This window comes from Poromitra crassiceps, assembly GCF_964638095.1.
Source record: "Poromitra crassiceps genome assembly, chromosome: 6".
Classification (NCBI taxonomy): domain Eukaryota; kingdom Metazoa; phylum Chordata; class Actinopteri; order Beryciformes; family Melamphaidae; genus Poromitra; species Poromitra crassiceps.
The window spans coordinates 17,211,340-17,225,473 of record NC_139627.1 but is presented as its reverse complement, the minus strand read 5'-3'; the positions used below and the strand labels follow the sequence as shown (position 1 = coordinate 17,225,473).

The 14,134-nt window shown below is 44.7% G+C and overlaps 2 protein-coding genes and 1 pseudogene across 5 annotated transcripts in view; 2 read left to right on the top strand and 1 right to left on the bottom strand.

The window, feature by feature from the left end:
• Positions 1 to 13,846, top strand: part of pi4kaa (phosphatidylinositol 4-kinase, catalytic, alpha a) — a 69,260-nt gene extending 55,414 nt beyond the window's left edge. For all 3 annotated transcript variants that reach the window (XM_083638978.1, XM_083638979.1, XM_083638977.1), the window contains exons 51-53: positions 10,531 to 10,614; positions 11,844 to 11,927; positions 12,108 to 13,846. In XM_083638978.1, coding sequence (XP_083495104.1) covers positions 10,531 to 10,614; positions 11,844 to 11,927; positions 12,108 to 12,159 — 220 coding nt within the window. In that variant the 3' untranslated portion in view covers positions 12,160 to 13,846. The remainder of the gene's footprint in view (positions 1 to 10,530; positions 10,615 to 11,843; positions 11,928 to 12,107) is intronic.
• LOC310778596 (caspase-7-like) lies at positions 1,767 to 4,036 on the top strand. Its single transcript, XM_083639072.1, has 3 exons — positions 1,767 to 1,925; positions 2,224 to 2,353; positions 3,161 to 4,036. The coding sequence occupies exons 1-3, from the start codon at positions 1,893 to 1,895 to the stop codon at positions 3,436 to 3,438; spliced, it is 441 nt and encodes a 146-aa protein (XP_083495198.1). The 5' UTR covers positions 1,767 to 1,892; the 3' UTR covers positions 3,439 to 4,036.
• On the bottom strand, positions 7,731 to 8,741 carry LOC310778294 (palmitoyltransferase ZDHHC4 pseudogene; annotated as a pseudogene). Its single transcript has one exon. The product of its transcript is annotated as a palmitoyltransferase ZDHHC4 pseudogene (transcript).
• Positions 13,847 to 14,134: the final 288 nt, after the last annotated feature.

Below are 14,134 nucleotides of genomic sequence, written 5' to 3'. Positions count from 1 at the left end.
GCTCACCTCAACAGAGGCAGCCAGACTGCGGGTGTTGGTGCTCTGGAATAAATATAGTACATTTAATATTGTATATTAAATATACAATGTGTAGAGTATTTACAATTTAACTTAACTTATAAATGTTTCAGACAAGCAATGCAGTGTTTCTGTGCAATATCCTCAGACTGTCTCTTGCATCTTGTCTTAAGCTGTGTTCACACAGAGATATTTATTTTTCTCTCTGTCGCTCGACTGAACCCTTTGGAATCGCTCTGTGGCTCTGTTTAAATCGCTCGTCAATAGGCACAAGAATTGACGGACATCTGGGGGCTATAACGTTACGCAATGTCATGATATTTGTCCACTACGAGCCACCGTAGTTGTTTACAAGCTAAGCCTATCAGCGTGCTCCTAACACGAGCTCTATACCGGTAGTACAGACTTCACTTCATGTCAGCTGTCAGCCTGTCAATCAGCTGTCAATGCGGTTTGTTGCCACACAGTAAACCAGTGGTTTGTTCCAAGCCAGTGTGATCCTTGACTCACTCTCACACGGCAGCCAATCAGCGTTGAAGAGCGAGCGACTCATGCCAGCGTAATTTCGCTCGAGTTGGGATATTTCATCTCGGGCTGTCGCTCTGTCTCTGTCGCTCGGACACCCAGCGATTTTTCTCCCGGGCGAATATACGCTCAATCGCTCGTTTGCATTGACTTTGTATGTAAACTCGATGCCAGCGAAAAACTTTAATAGGTCGGTGTGAACGCCCCTTTAGAGTTGTCACTGACTTTAATAGAATAATTGTTCGAGGCATTGAGGGAAAAAGGAATTGCCCGTCTCAATCCATGCAGTCACCTCATTGTTAGCTTTTGAGTGTGTTTTGTGTCGCCGATTTTCTGTGTTCCCTTCTACAGACGATCAAACTGCACTTCATGTCGTGTTTGGAGTCACTCAGAATACATGTAAACAACTGGATAACAGACAATGTGAAAGTGCAAATAGACTCTTATCACTGATATATTATAAGCTAGTTGCACCTTTGGCTATGGCCTCGTAATCAAGTCCTTGTCTTTGCTGGATAAACAAACTGATAAAAGGGGCACATTTCAATGTTCATGAACATTATAAATGTTACCATCTTAGTTCAAATTGGCTAAGTGGGCTCTGTGGTGTCTGTCAGTGTCTGTCGGGCACGATTTTGGGAGCCCGCAGAGCTACGGGCAGTTTCCATAACGGCAGCCATGGCACATCATCTCCAGAGTCTCCACCCATGGCATGCCTGTTTACACCCTTATTATGTAAATACAGAGAGGGGACAGAATGGCCCCTTGGCCTGCCTGTGCAGACAGACACTCCTGCTTAATAGATATTGCACAAGAGCCGAGCATGTGTGTGTGTGTGTGTGTGTGTGTGTGTGTGTTTGTACGTGCAAGTTTGCCATTCCTTTCTTTGCCTGGTCCTGTCGAGAAGTGACTAATATTGATAATTGAGCAAGGTGTGCACTTCAGTTAGCATGTAAAGACCCACATGACGTCTCCATCTGTGTGTGTGTGTGTGTGTGTGTGCGTGTGTGTGTGTGTGTGTGTGTGTGTGCGTGCGTGTGTGTGTGTGCGTGCGTGTGCGTGCGTGTGCGTGCGTGTGTGTGTGTGTGTGTGTGTGTGTGTGTCTGTGTGTGTGCATGTGTGTGTGTGTGTGTGCGTGCGTGCGTGTGTGTGTGTGTGTGTGTGCGTGTGTGCGTGCGTGTGCGTGCGTGTGTGTGTGTCTGTGTGTGTGTGCTGCAGAGAGCAGGCGGCCGGTGAAGGACTGTTTCCTGGCTGTGTTGTCGTCTCATGGAGAAGAGGGCTGCGTGTTTGGAGCGGATGGGAGACCCGTCCGGCTGTCTCATATCTTCAGCTGTTTCGACAACACGCTTATGGAGAAAAAGACCAAGCTGTTCTTGATACAGGTAAATAGGCCGCAGGAGCATCCTCGTCTTTGTGGTTGCCTTCACACACAAAATTCAGTCAACGATGAAACAGAGTAGAACAAGTGATATAGTTCCACCCTCGGGTCAGCCCCATTTATTGCTAACACCGCCCCCTAGCGGCACAAAGTCAACATTACAGTGTCACTTACCAACAAACTAACAGACGGAGACCGATCCATAGCACCCCCCCCCCCCCCCCCCCCCCCCCCCCCCCGAATCGTTTCTAGTGTCAGTATATTTGACTTTGCATTCATCTGAATGGCTGCTGTCATCTTAGGCGTGTCGGGGAGGAGATCTGGATGATGGGGTGGAAGTGGATTCAGCAGGAAGTGACACCACAGAAGACAGCTTCTCACAGTATCTGTCGGTTCCTGTCGACACGGCCGTCATGTACGCCACGGCACCAGGTAGACCCCAGTTACCGTTCATTCATCTGGAGTGGATGATCGCAACCCGGTCTCACCAATCTGCGTACAAATAACACAACTTTACATGTTCAAATTGCATGCAGCAGGTGATACGCCTCACCGACATGTGTCCAGCAACACAGGTGTAAAGCTAGTCAGAATGACATTTGTTTTCCGGCCATAACTTTTCACAATAAAAGCCCCTGCAACACAATTTGAAAACAGTTTTACCCGTTGTATTTAGGCAAGTAAAACAACTTGGTTCAGGTTGGGGTTATGGTTTGGGTTAGGCTTAAATAACAAAGAAGGTTAAATGACTTCCGGGTTGACATGTATGTAGACTTTAGACACGTTGGGATTGAACACGGCTCTCCGTGGTGAAAAACGAGGGTTTTGTTCCCCCGTACACACCGCTGGCCTTATTTCAGTGTCATACCTCCTTCTTATTCACTTTATGTAGCCCCGCCCACTTGACCCATTGTGTCACAACTTCCTGTTCAAAACGCCGGCTGTTTTACCTGCTCAAACTAGTCTGACTCACCTGGTCACATATGAGTCAGACTAGGTTTATGAGTCACAGGAAGTGTAAACACAATCAGAATTTCCAATTGTGTTGACACTTCCTGTTAGTCTCTCAAGCCAGACTGTCTCTTCTACATAAGGTGAATAGCTTTAGAATAGAATATTTGGCATATCCACTGCACTCAATTTGAAAGTGTAAAATCTTCTTATTTGTACCCAGATTGAATAGATCGTCTAGATATTTGTTTCTACGCATAACGCATCTACGCTCCTTCCCTCCCGCAGGCTACGGTGCGTTCATGCACCCTCTCGGAGCTGTCTTCCTCCGAACTCTCTGCACCTTGTTAGAGGAAGAGGACATCCGCAACCTGGAGCTGACCCGTCTGCTGACCCGGCTGTCCCACTGCGTGGCCTACACCTTCCAGGCCAAAGGTCGTCAGCTGGGCGGCAAGAAGGAGATGCCTTGCTTCTTAACACGAATGACCAGAGAGGTGTTCCCCTTCGGCAAGGCAGGGGAGGACACCGCAGAGAATGCCAGAATACGCACTCCTTCAATCAGTTAGACTAGTGTGTGTGTGTGTGTGTGTGTGTGTGTACGTGTGTGTGTGTGTGTGTGTGTGTGTGTGTGTGTGTGTGTGTGTGTACGTGTGTGTGTACGTGTACGCGTGTGTGTGTGTGTGAGTGTGTGTGTGTGTGTGTACGCGTACATGAGAGAGCGCAGCTGAAAGCAATAAGCCAGGTATGCAGATTGATGAGAGGTGATACCTGAGTTTTGTCGACGGAGTTTCCAGTTGATCCCGTGTTTTTACATTCCATCTGTAACGGGAGTAAAACATTTTATTATTTCTTTATTTATTGCCTTTTTTCTGTTTTGCAAAGGCGTGAATGCGTTTTTGTTGTTGTTTTTTACAAGATTTTCAGAAAACGCTTCAAAAGTGATAAAAGTGGTCCTCATTTGTGGAGATTATCTTGCTGAGCCACAGACCTTCATGCATTTAACTGAAATTCCCATGAACCAGGACGTGCAGGGACTTCTGATGAACCAGGACGTGCAGGGACTTCTGATGAACCAGGACGTGCAGGGACTTCTGATGAACCAGGACGTGCAGGGACTTCTGATGAACCAGGACGTGCAGGGACTTCTGATGAACCAGGACGTGCAGGGACTTCTGATGAACCAGGACGTGCAGGGACTTCTGATGAACCAGGACGTGCAGGGACTTCTGATGAACCAGGACGTGCAGGGACTTCTGATGAACCAGGACGTGCAGGGACTTCTGATGAACCAGGACGTGCAGGGACTTCTGGGTAAACCTACAAAAATGCATCATCCCTGCTGTACTCTATTATCATCTCTGGAATTTTCCATTTCAGAGCCGACGTTGCAGACTGGAGTTTTTGCCATTTATATCTTGCTTTTGTCTGTGATAACATGTTCTGTCTACCTATACTGTATAGATGTCAGCTGCAAGTGGTCTGTGTACTGTATATTGTAAATTGCTCTTCACTTGTGCATGTGTGCAATGTGCATTTTGATATAGTCTACTCATTCAAAAGTGTATGATGTAATATAGTATCACAATAAAATGTAAATATGCAGTGGTCATATCTGAACTTCTTTGAATTCTTTTGACATCCTTGTCTGTTCATACAGAGCTTCAACATAAAAAACACAGGGTCTGGAACACCCATTCAGAGGTAATAACAGATTAAGTCTGGAACACCCATTCAGAGGTAATGACAGATTAAGTCTGGAACACCCATTCAGAGGTAAAGACAGATTAAGTCTGGAACACCCATGCAGAGGTAAAGACAGATTAAGTCTGGAACACCCATTCAGAGGTAATAACAGATTAAGTCTGGAACACCCATGCAGAGGTAAAGACAGATTAATTCTGGAACACCCATGCAGAGGTAAAGACAGATTAAGTCTGGAACACCCATGCAGAGGTAAAGATGGGTTTTTAATTTGTGTTTTAAGTCTTGAACACCCATGCAGAGGTAAAGATGGGTTTTTAATTTGTGTTTTAAGTCTGGAACACCCATGCAGAGGTAAAGATGGGTTTTTAATTTGTGTTTTAAGTCTTGAACACCCATGCAGAGGTAAAGATGGGTTTTTAATTTGTCTTTTAAGTCTGGAACACCCATGCAGAGGTAAAGATGGGTTTTTAATTTGTGTTTTAAGTCTTGAACACCCATGCAGAGGTAAAGATGGGTTTTTAATTTGTGTTTTAAGTCTTGAACACCCATGCAGAGGTAAAGACGGGTTTTTATTTGTGTTTTATGCTTCTGACATGCCACTGACATTTGCAAAATGACCCAAAGCTATCCATAGTATATGTGATGTGTTTGATATCTGTGCTCACACAGTGCTGCCAAGGCGCCCTACCTGGCCAAGTTTAAAGTGAAGCGCTGCGGAGTGAGCGAGCTGGAGAAGGAGGGTCTCCGCTGCCCCTCGGACTCTCTGGAAGACGGAGAGGAGAGCGCAGATGGATTACGCCGGGTCTGCTGGCAGGCCGCCATCTTTAAAGTGGGAGACGACTGTAGACAGGTAGCGCACCTTGCTTCACTCGCACCAACCACATTTACTGGGACATTATACTCACAGCTGAATCTTGTAATCTTGTAATCTTGTGCCCTCCCTCTTTCTAGGATATGCTCGCTCTGCAGATCATTGGCCTCTTTAAGAACATCTTCCAGCTGGTGGGCCTGGATCTGTTCGTCTTCCCCTACAGAGTGGTGGCCACCGCCCCTGGGGTAAGACCGCTCTGCCCCGTTAAACCCCTGAACCAACACCAATTTCCGGTGTTTACCAGCATTTTTATACATAAATTCATACATACCAGTATTTAGGAAAGCTAGGTATCACATTTCATAAATACGTTAAGCATATGAAACACTAACTTACAAACTTAGTCACAAACAAGAAGTGGGAAACCTTTAAAAGTCGAGCTGAAATTAAAAATGCCTTTTTTTAACTCTTTTAGATCACATCCCCGGTCATATTAGTGCACCTATTTAGCAATATATGCACACACACACACACACACACACACACACACACACACACACACACACACACACACACACACACACACACACACAAAATCTTTGGATTTTTATATAAAAATTCAATCATGTTTTCTTCCTGTAAAACTAAATATGTGATGTGCTTACTTCAGCTTGTATGAAGCAATTTCAACCAATATCATCACATCCACGTCCCTCGTGCCACTTTTCAATGGTCAAGTCAAACTCCAAACGTTATGTCCTGGAAATACGTCACAGAATCAGTATTAGCTGATATATGGAAGAATAAGAGCTTTGAGTACACGGCCTGCACTTTTTTTACATGTATCTGAAGGTACGGCAAGGGTTAATAAAGGGTTAATATTGAGTATATGACTATACCGACACAGACAAAACATCTCAAAAATAGGTACGATATCATCTATTGACAGGGATTGGAAGAAAATCACTTAAAGTGATATTAAACAGACTTCAGATACTTGAGTGAAAACAGTACATGATGAAATATATTGGTACATGATTGTGATTGTTTTGGTCACATGATACCCTGACGTTAATAATCAGATGTTTGTGGACCGCTCCTCTCTTCCTCAGTGCGGCGTGATCGAGTGCATCCCAGACTGCAAGTCCCGTGACCAACTTGGCCGTCAGACGGACTTTGGGATGTACGATTACTTCCGGAACCAGTATGGAGATGAGTCCACCCTGGCCTTCCAGAAGGTGTGGAGTTTAACCCCCGAAATCCTTAACATGTTAACCTTTGAGTATTCCTTACAATGTTGCCCAAATGCCAAAGTGAGGGCTCTTACACTGTGACGTTTCCCTGCTCTTTCTACATGGTACTCTGCTATTCCCCACCACCTTTCCACAGGCACGCTATAACTTCATCCGCAGCATGGCGGCCTACAGCCTTCTGCTGTTCTTGCTGCAGATCAAAGATCGACACAATGGCAACATCATGCTGGACAGCAAGGGCCATGTCATCCACATAGGTACGCTACACACTCTCATATAACAGCAAGGGCCATCTCATCCACATAGGTACGCTACACACTCTCATATAACAGCAAGGGCCATCTCATCCACATAGGTACGCTACACACTCTCATATAACAGCAAGGGCCATGTCATCCACATAGGTACGCTACACACTCTCATATAACAGCAAGGGCCATGTCATCCACATAGGTACGCTACACACTCTCATATAACAGCAAGGGCCATCTCATCCACATAGGTACACTACACACTCTCATATAACAGCAAGGGCCATGTCATCCGTGCATAATGACATTTCTGCGCTGTGCAGCGCGGAGATTATGGTGTGCTCAAGCGCACAGCGGGGTATTTTTGCGCGTAAGAGGTGCTTTTCAAAGCTCTTAGCGCAAAGTAATTGCGCACATGCTGCCGATCGGAGAATGCCATCTACGCCCCGCGTTCTGCGTGGAAACGCCTGGTTTGGCATGTGGCCAATTATAACAGGCATAGAGGTAATATTGTTTATTGTTTATTGTTTATTAGGATCCCCATTAGTTACAGCAAAGCTGCAGCTATTCTTCCTTGGGTCCGTCAACATTAAATAATAAGTAAGTAAGTAATAGCGCGGCAGGGAGAATATAAATGCGCTTGTGCACGCCCCCAATTTGCATTGTGCGCAGCGTTAAACGAGCGCAAACTCTAACTTGCCGCTTTTGCGATGATAGGGCCCTGTGTTTTTACAAATCCCTACTTGTAATTACCACTAGGAACCTGGTATTGACTGTTTTCCTGGTTGGTAAATCCAACATGACCTGAATGTAGCATAATGCAATACAGGCAGTATTTGTCAGTTGTCCTTTTTTTTAACGGGTCGTGGAGGGAAGAAAATCTCTCGCAGGTTTTGGACGATCCCTCTGCTGTAGTAGTGTGTCGTTGAGCGGTGGGGCGCCGGGCTGCAGAGGTGGTCTGTGGCTGTTTTATGCCACTCATTAGAGGTCTGGTTGGCCAGCAGCAGGTAGGAGTGGAAGAGCGTGTAACCCGCCAGCAGGAAGAAGAGGAAGACCAGGAAGCCCAGCATGTAGACAACCCGGGGGAAAGTCAGGAACAGGTGCTGTATGACGAACAGAGTCCCTGCCTGCTGCTGCTGGCCCTGCTCGTCGATGTAGCTGGCCCTCAGGAGCCCTGAACGCAGCACGGCCTGGAGCAGCATGTCCCCCGTCAGCAGGGCCATGTCCCCCGCCATGGCGCACATGCTGAACAGGTACAGCAGGAAGTAGTGCGTGTTCAGGGCCCCGATGCAGTTGTTCACCCAGACACAGTGGTGGTCAAAACGCTGGACGCACCTGTTGCACACGCTGCAGTGTTTGGAGCGAGCGGGTTTGAGCAGCCGGCAGGTGGGACAGGAGACTCCGGGGTGAAACATCCTCCGGTCGTACGGGTAAATCTGCAGCTGGCCGGCGACCCGCTCCTTCGTCACCGTGCCTGGATCTCTCTTGATGCAGAGGTAGAAGAGGAGAGACTTGAAGGCCAGCAGGACGTAAGGCCCAGACAGGCTGGTCAGAGTGGTGTCCGTCTCCCTGCAGTAGCCGAACACCTCGTAGGTGAACTCTGCATACACGGCGCCCTCCAGCACCATGTGCAGGTAGATGAACAAGTTGTTCCTTTGATGAAACAGCCTGTGCAAGGTCCACTGTGAAAACCTCTGAAGCCATTTCGGCGTAAATGGCGCCGTTACCTTTGCTCTGTGGTTGAAGAGTAAACTAACGGGGGTTTGCTGCTGGCCTGAGTATCTGCAGACCAGAGCTATGCATGTCAGCACCACTGTGACATAGACAGCGAAAAGAGTGAGGAAATCCATGGTTCACCTTTTGTCACAGGTAACACATAGCTAGCTGCCTTTCTGTTGGAGGTGTAGCCTCCGTTCTCATGTTCTGTAAACACTGGTGATGAAATCATCACCGATGACATCACAACTGCTCGAGTGACATCACAGATGCCATCACCACTGATGCCATCATCACCGATGACATCACAATTGATCTTTTCTTTGAAAGATGACAAATGTTAATGGTCTGAAGTACAGACTCTCTCTGGAACATTCAAAACGCCCCCGCACGCTTTGCTGCACAAAAAGGCCCTTTTCTCAGCTTTCTGGTGAGAGACACACGGTGTCAGTGAAAACAAGCCACATTCATGTGTCGATAACTAAAGAACGGAAGAACGGAGAAACAAACTTTTTTCCCCATGAAAGTAGAGGCTTTGTTCTGTCTTTTGTGATATTCTGTGTTTAAATAGTCATAGAAGAAAATATTCTGTGGGTCATGGAAAATCACTGAAAATGCTCACAAACCCTGGCGGTGGCTGGTGACTTTTTATTTTCAACTGTGGCGGCGAATGAGTTAAAATAATGAATAACATTGAAGAGAGATCCTATAAATGATATTCTAGAGCCATCAACAACCATCACAAATACTCAGGATAATGGTGCGTTCATGTTTGTATGCATTTTCTCACACCAGACTTTGGCTTCATGTTCGAGAGTTCCCCAGGCGGCAATCTAGGCTGGGAGCCCGACATCAAGCTGACAGATGAGATGGTGATGATCATGGGGGGCAAGATGGAGGCTACGCCATTCAAATGGTTCATGGAGATGTGTGTCAGGGGATATCTGGCTGTACGGTAAGAAACACAGTGACTGGCGAGGGATTTCTGAGGTGGTTAAAGGGCTTCTGTAGTTTGGATTATTTGACGTGGGGTTGTATGAGGTGTGATAGTCAGGGTATTACCTACAGTAGGTTGGTGCGCTTCCAGTTTGGAGAAGCAGAGAGTAGCCGCGGCACAGAAGCAAAGAAAAGCACTGATGTGAGGTAACTACTACATCTTCTCAACCGTAGAACTTCTGCATTCCTCCGCAATAGCATGTTTCTGACCCAAACAGCGTAAAACACGTACGTGTCATGCAGGGTTTTCCATAAGCGCCAGCCAAATATCCGCACGTTAAAGAACATTTCCAGGTGACTATTTTCTGTTCCAAGTCACGTCACCGTCACTTGAAATCTTGAGAAACAAGCTGAGCTACGCTACAGCATCAGCTCGGCACAGGGAGGTCCACAGAGAACGAGATAGAGACAGAACCAGAGAGAGACACCGAACTAGAGAGAGACAGAACCAGAGAGAGACAGAACCAGAGAGAGACAGAACCAGAGAGAGACAGAACCAGAGAGAGACAAAACCAGAGAGAGACAGAACCAGAGAGAGACAGAACCAGAGAGAGACAGAACCAGAGAGAGACAGAACCAGAGAGAGACACCGAACTAGAGAGATCCACTGAGAAAGTTAGAGACACAAAACCTTCTGTAGCCACTTGGTGCTACACTGGACCTAGGTTGGACCCCCACAGACCCAGGGTCAGGTAGACAATTGAACTTTAGATTTTAAAAAAGGTAAGCGTGATAGAAAATGTATGGTTGCCTGCACTAGTGGAAAACACTGGTCATGCATAGCAATACGGAGGTTCACTGCTGACTATCCATAAGCACCTCGCACAACCCCACGTCAAATAATTAAACTATTAATGTACTGTAGTAGTCTATGAGCATTTTCTCTGTCTCTATGTAACTTTGTTGTTTGCTTTTCTGATACTGCACCTTGGATGCAGTGGTTTCTTTAGTGACTCTCATGCTGGACACTGGACTACCGTGCTTCAGAGGGCAAACCATCAAACTGCTTAAGTGAGTAGCAGTATGTCTGTGTAATATATGGGTTAGAAGTACTACAGCAGTATGTCTGTGTAATATATGGGTTAGAAGTACTATAGCAGTATGTCTGTGTAATATATGGGTTAGAACAGAAGTACTATAGCAGTATGTCTGTGTAATATAGGGGTAAGTGAATACTACAGCAGTATGTCTGTGTAATATATGGTACAGTACTACAGCAGTATGTCTGTAATATAGGGGTAAGTGAGTACTACAGCAGTATGTCTGTGTAATATATGGGTTAGAACAGAAGTACTATATAGCAGTATGTCTGCAATATAGCGGTAAGTGAATACTACAGCAGTATGTCTGTGTAATATATGGTACAGTACTATAGCAGTATGTCTGTAATATAGCGGTAAGTGAATACTACAGCAGTATGTCTGTGTAATATATGGTACAGTACTATAGCAGTATGTCTGTGTAATATAGCGGTAAGTGAATACTACAGCAGTATGTCTGTGTAATATAGGGGTAAGTGAGTACTACAGCAGTATGTCTGTAATATAGGGTTAAGTGAGTACTACAGCAGTATGTCTGTGTAATATATGGGACAGTACTACAGCAGTATGTCTGTAATATAGGGTTAAGTGAGTACTACAGCAGTATGTCTGTGTAATATCCAGCAGTATGTATGTGTAATAGTACTACAGCAGTATGTCTGTGTACTATACAGCAGTATGTCTGTGTAATACAGTATATGAGTTAGAATCAGGCACCTATCTCAGATTTTGACATTTCCCCTCCATACTCTTCCATACTGTATGCTCAAATCAAAATGCTTTTATAGGTAACTACTGTACTACTATGGATGTCATCCATCTATCATATCCAACCATCTTCATCCGCTTCATCCGGGGTCAGATCGCAGAGGTAGCAGATTCAGCAAACTTCACTGTCCCTGGCCACTTTGGTTGGAGGGATGTGGGTGGCTTAGGGTAGGGGTAGGACCATTTTCCATGTTGAAAACTGTTAACCGTGTTGTTGAGGTACCCCCCAAACATTGCCTAAAGTGACATAAGGCTGAACGGCCACACCACCGCGCCGTGGGCTTCAAGGTATTTGTGCTTGTATGAGTCTGGACAGACATGGATGTAGACTGCTCACTTGACTTGTTGGCGGAGGCATACAACCAAGAGGCGGTTATTTCTATCTTCTATGCAAATATCTGTTTATAAGACATGAACGTGTTTGTTTTTCAGAGGACGCTTTAACCCTCAGCTGAGCGAGAAGGAAGCCGCGGCTTTCATCATTAAGATCATCCAAAGCTGTTTCCTCAGCAGCAGGTGAGATGGAGACTCTTCGCCCTCTTACCTCCGTTCTCTCATCACTCAACGTGTGCACCTCATATGCTAATCTTGCTATAACTGTGCTGCTGGTTGTGACGACGTAAACATGGTATAAGGTTTGCATTCGCCACTATTCCCATCGCTAATACTTTGTTTGTTGCGTTATTCTCTCAACAGGAGCAAAACGTATGACATGCTTCAGTATTACCAGAACCAGATTCCTTACTGAAGACTTCCTCTCCTCTCGCCGAACGTCTGCACACGATGCAGAGCTCTCTTCTCCAACAGTGCAAACAGACACAGGCTTTGATCTTAGCTTTGCACCTTCCAATAGTGATCAAACTACTTCTGAACTGAGATCACTGTCCCAGACATTTTTCTTCAAGCTTCTGATGTGGCGCCATCATCCTAAACCTCCAGATTTAGACAAAGTTTCAGAATTTGACAACGTGCATCCAAATAGAAAATGCCACTTCCTCGTGGGATCGTTAAAAGGGTTCTTTGACTTGAGAGTAAGCTTTAACACTGACTTTCACAAGTACTTGAAATCTCCTTTAAGTATTTTGTCGTTTATGCTGTTATTTGTGACACAGCGAAAGCCTGAACAGAAGTGTCACACTAAAGGACGATGTATTAGCCATATTTACAGTGTTTGTTGAAGCAGGCGTCATCGTTATTACAAGACAATTAATTCGACAATTAATTACACAATGCTGTTATCCACTTTTATGCACTTTATAGATCACAATATTTGATTGGTCTTATTTGCCTATGATCAAGAGCATAAATAGATACATTAGATATTAGAGATTCTGCAGTTTGGTCAGATGTTCAGTTATATTTAATTTTTCTTGATTTAAGAACACAAGGCAGTATTGTCGGGGGTAAAAGTTACATTTCCTTGATAAATCTGTAAACATCTAACCTAAACATATCTTCAGTAGTATAAGAGTATTTAGATTAGAAAACCAACTAGTTATGTTGTAGTATTTAGAATCGAATAAAGATCACAGTGACTGTACTGGGATTTACTTGGAACTGATAGAGTAAGTCACATCTTGAAAAACACCTTTATTGTGAGAACATCGACTAGAATTTCAAACTAATCTAGGAAACGGTTGACACAGCAGTGTGGACCTGCAGGTCACTCGCTGCTCAACATCACAACCTGCATGTTTCAAATATAGATCTGATAGCCTATTTCAATAGGATGTCAGGATACAAGTGTTACTCCACGTTGCATTCCCTTTAAGCTACCCTGTTTTGAGACATTCCTCTTCATGAGTATTTCAGTTCTGTCCGTCTCCGTACTTGAACCTCCAGGGATTTATTTGATGAGGGTATTTGATGCTGATGACGATTATACCCAAAAAGCCATTTCTCTTACCCTTGGTACAGAACTGTCATAATACTTGAGGGAAAAAAGAAAAACAATCAGTCTTATGCAATATATTCAATCATGTGTAATAATCTTTTACATTGTGTTCAACCAATGAGGTCGCTGTATCATCCTCCAGATTCTTGTGTGACCACTGTTTTGTGTTGCATCTAGAAATCCATATACGTTTTGTAAGTCATTATATAATTTAGGGGTGAACCCGTCTTAAGTATTCAGAGAACTGTTTTAATGCCATATAAAAGGCAAATACTTTACAGAGCTATTGTTACTGTTGTCATGGCTGACATCTCTTGAAATAGCCATTTTATTGTAGTTGATTTTAGGAATTTACTGCTTTTTAAACATCTTCATCATCCGCCATCTCTACCACTATTATGTATGAACTATTATGTGTGAACATTAAGGTAGAAAAAGGTAACTTGGTATGTACATAATATCTATGTGTGCGCATGTGTGTGCACTTTTGTCAGTCTGTGGGAATATATTTGCCCCTTTGTCGGTATTGTGAAAATCTGGAAGGCGCAGGTGGCAGACAAATGGAGAAGACAATGAAAAATAAAAGTCGAGTCCGCACACTGCACTACTCATTTTCGCATTTATTTATCTTCGAAACACGATGCTTCTCTTTTCTTGCATTGCCATTGTATCTTTTTTTTTAAGCTATTCTTATATAGACGGTTTTAACTTGACATAAATGTTTGCAGTCTGACTAACTGGAGGCAGGCTGCGGGGATAAGCTGTGCGATATGGCCATGCAATAAGGAGAAAGGAGGGTTACATGAACGTGCAGCCTGTTGTGTTGACC

Coding starts and splice junctions, on each gene's coding strand:
- LOC310778596 (XM_083639072.1), top strand. CDS start 1,893: ATGGAGAAAAAGACCAAGCTGTTCTTGATACAG. Junction 1,926..2,223: donor CCAAGCTGTTCTTGATACAG/GTAAATAGGCCG, acceptor CTGTCATCTTAG/GCGTGTCGGGGAGGAGATCT. Junction 2,354..3,160: donor CATGTACGCCACGGCACCAG/GTAGACCCCAGT, acceptor TCCCTCCCGCAG/GCTACGGTGCGTTCATGCAC.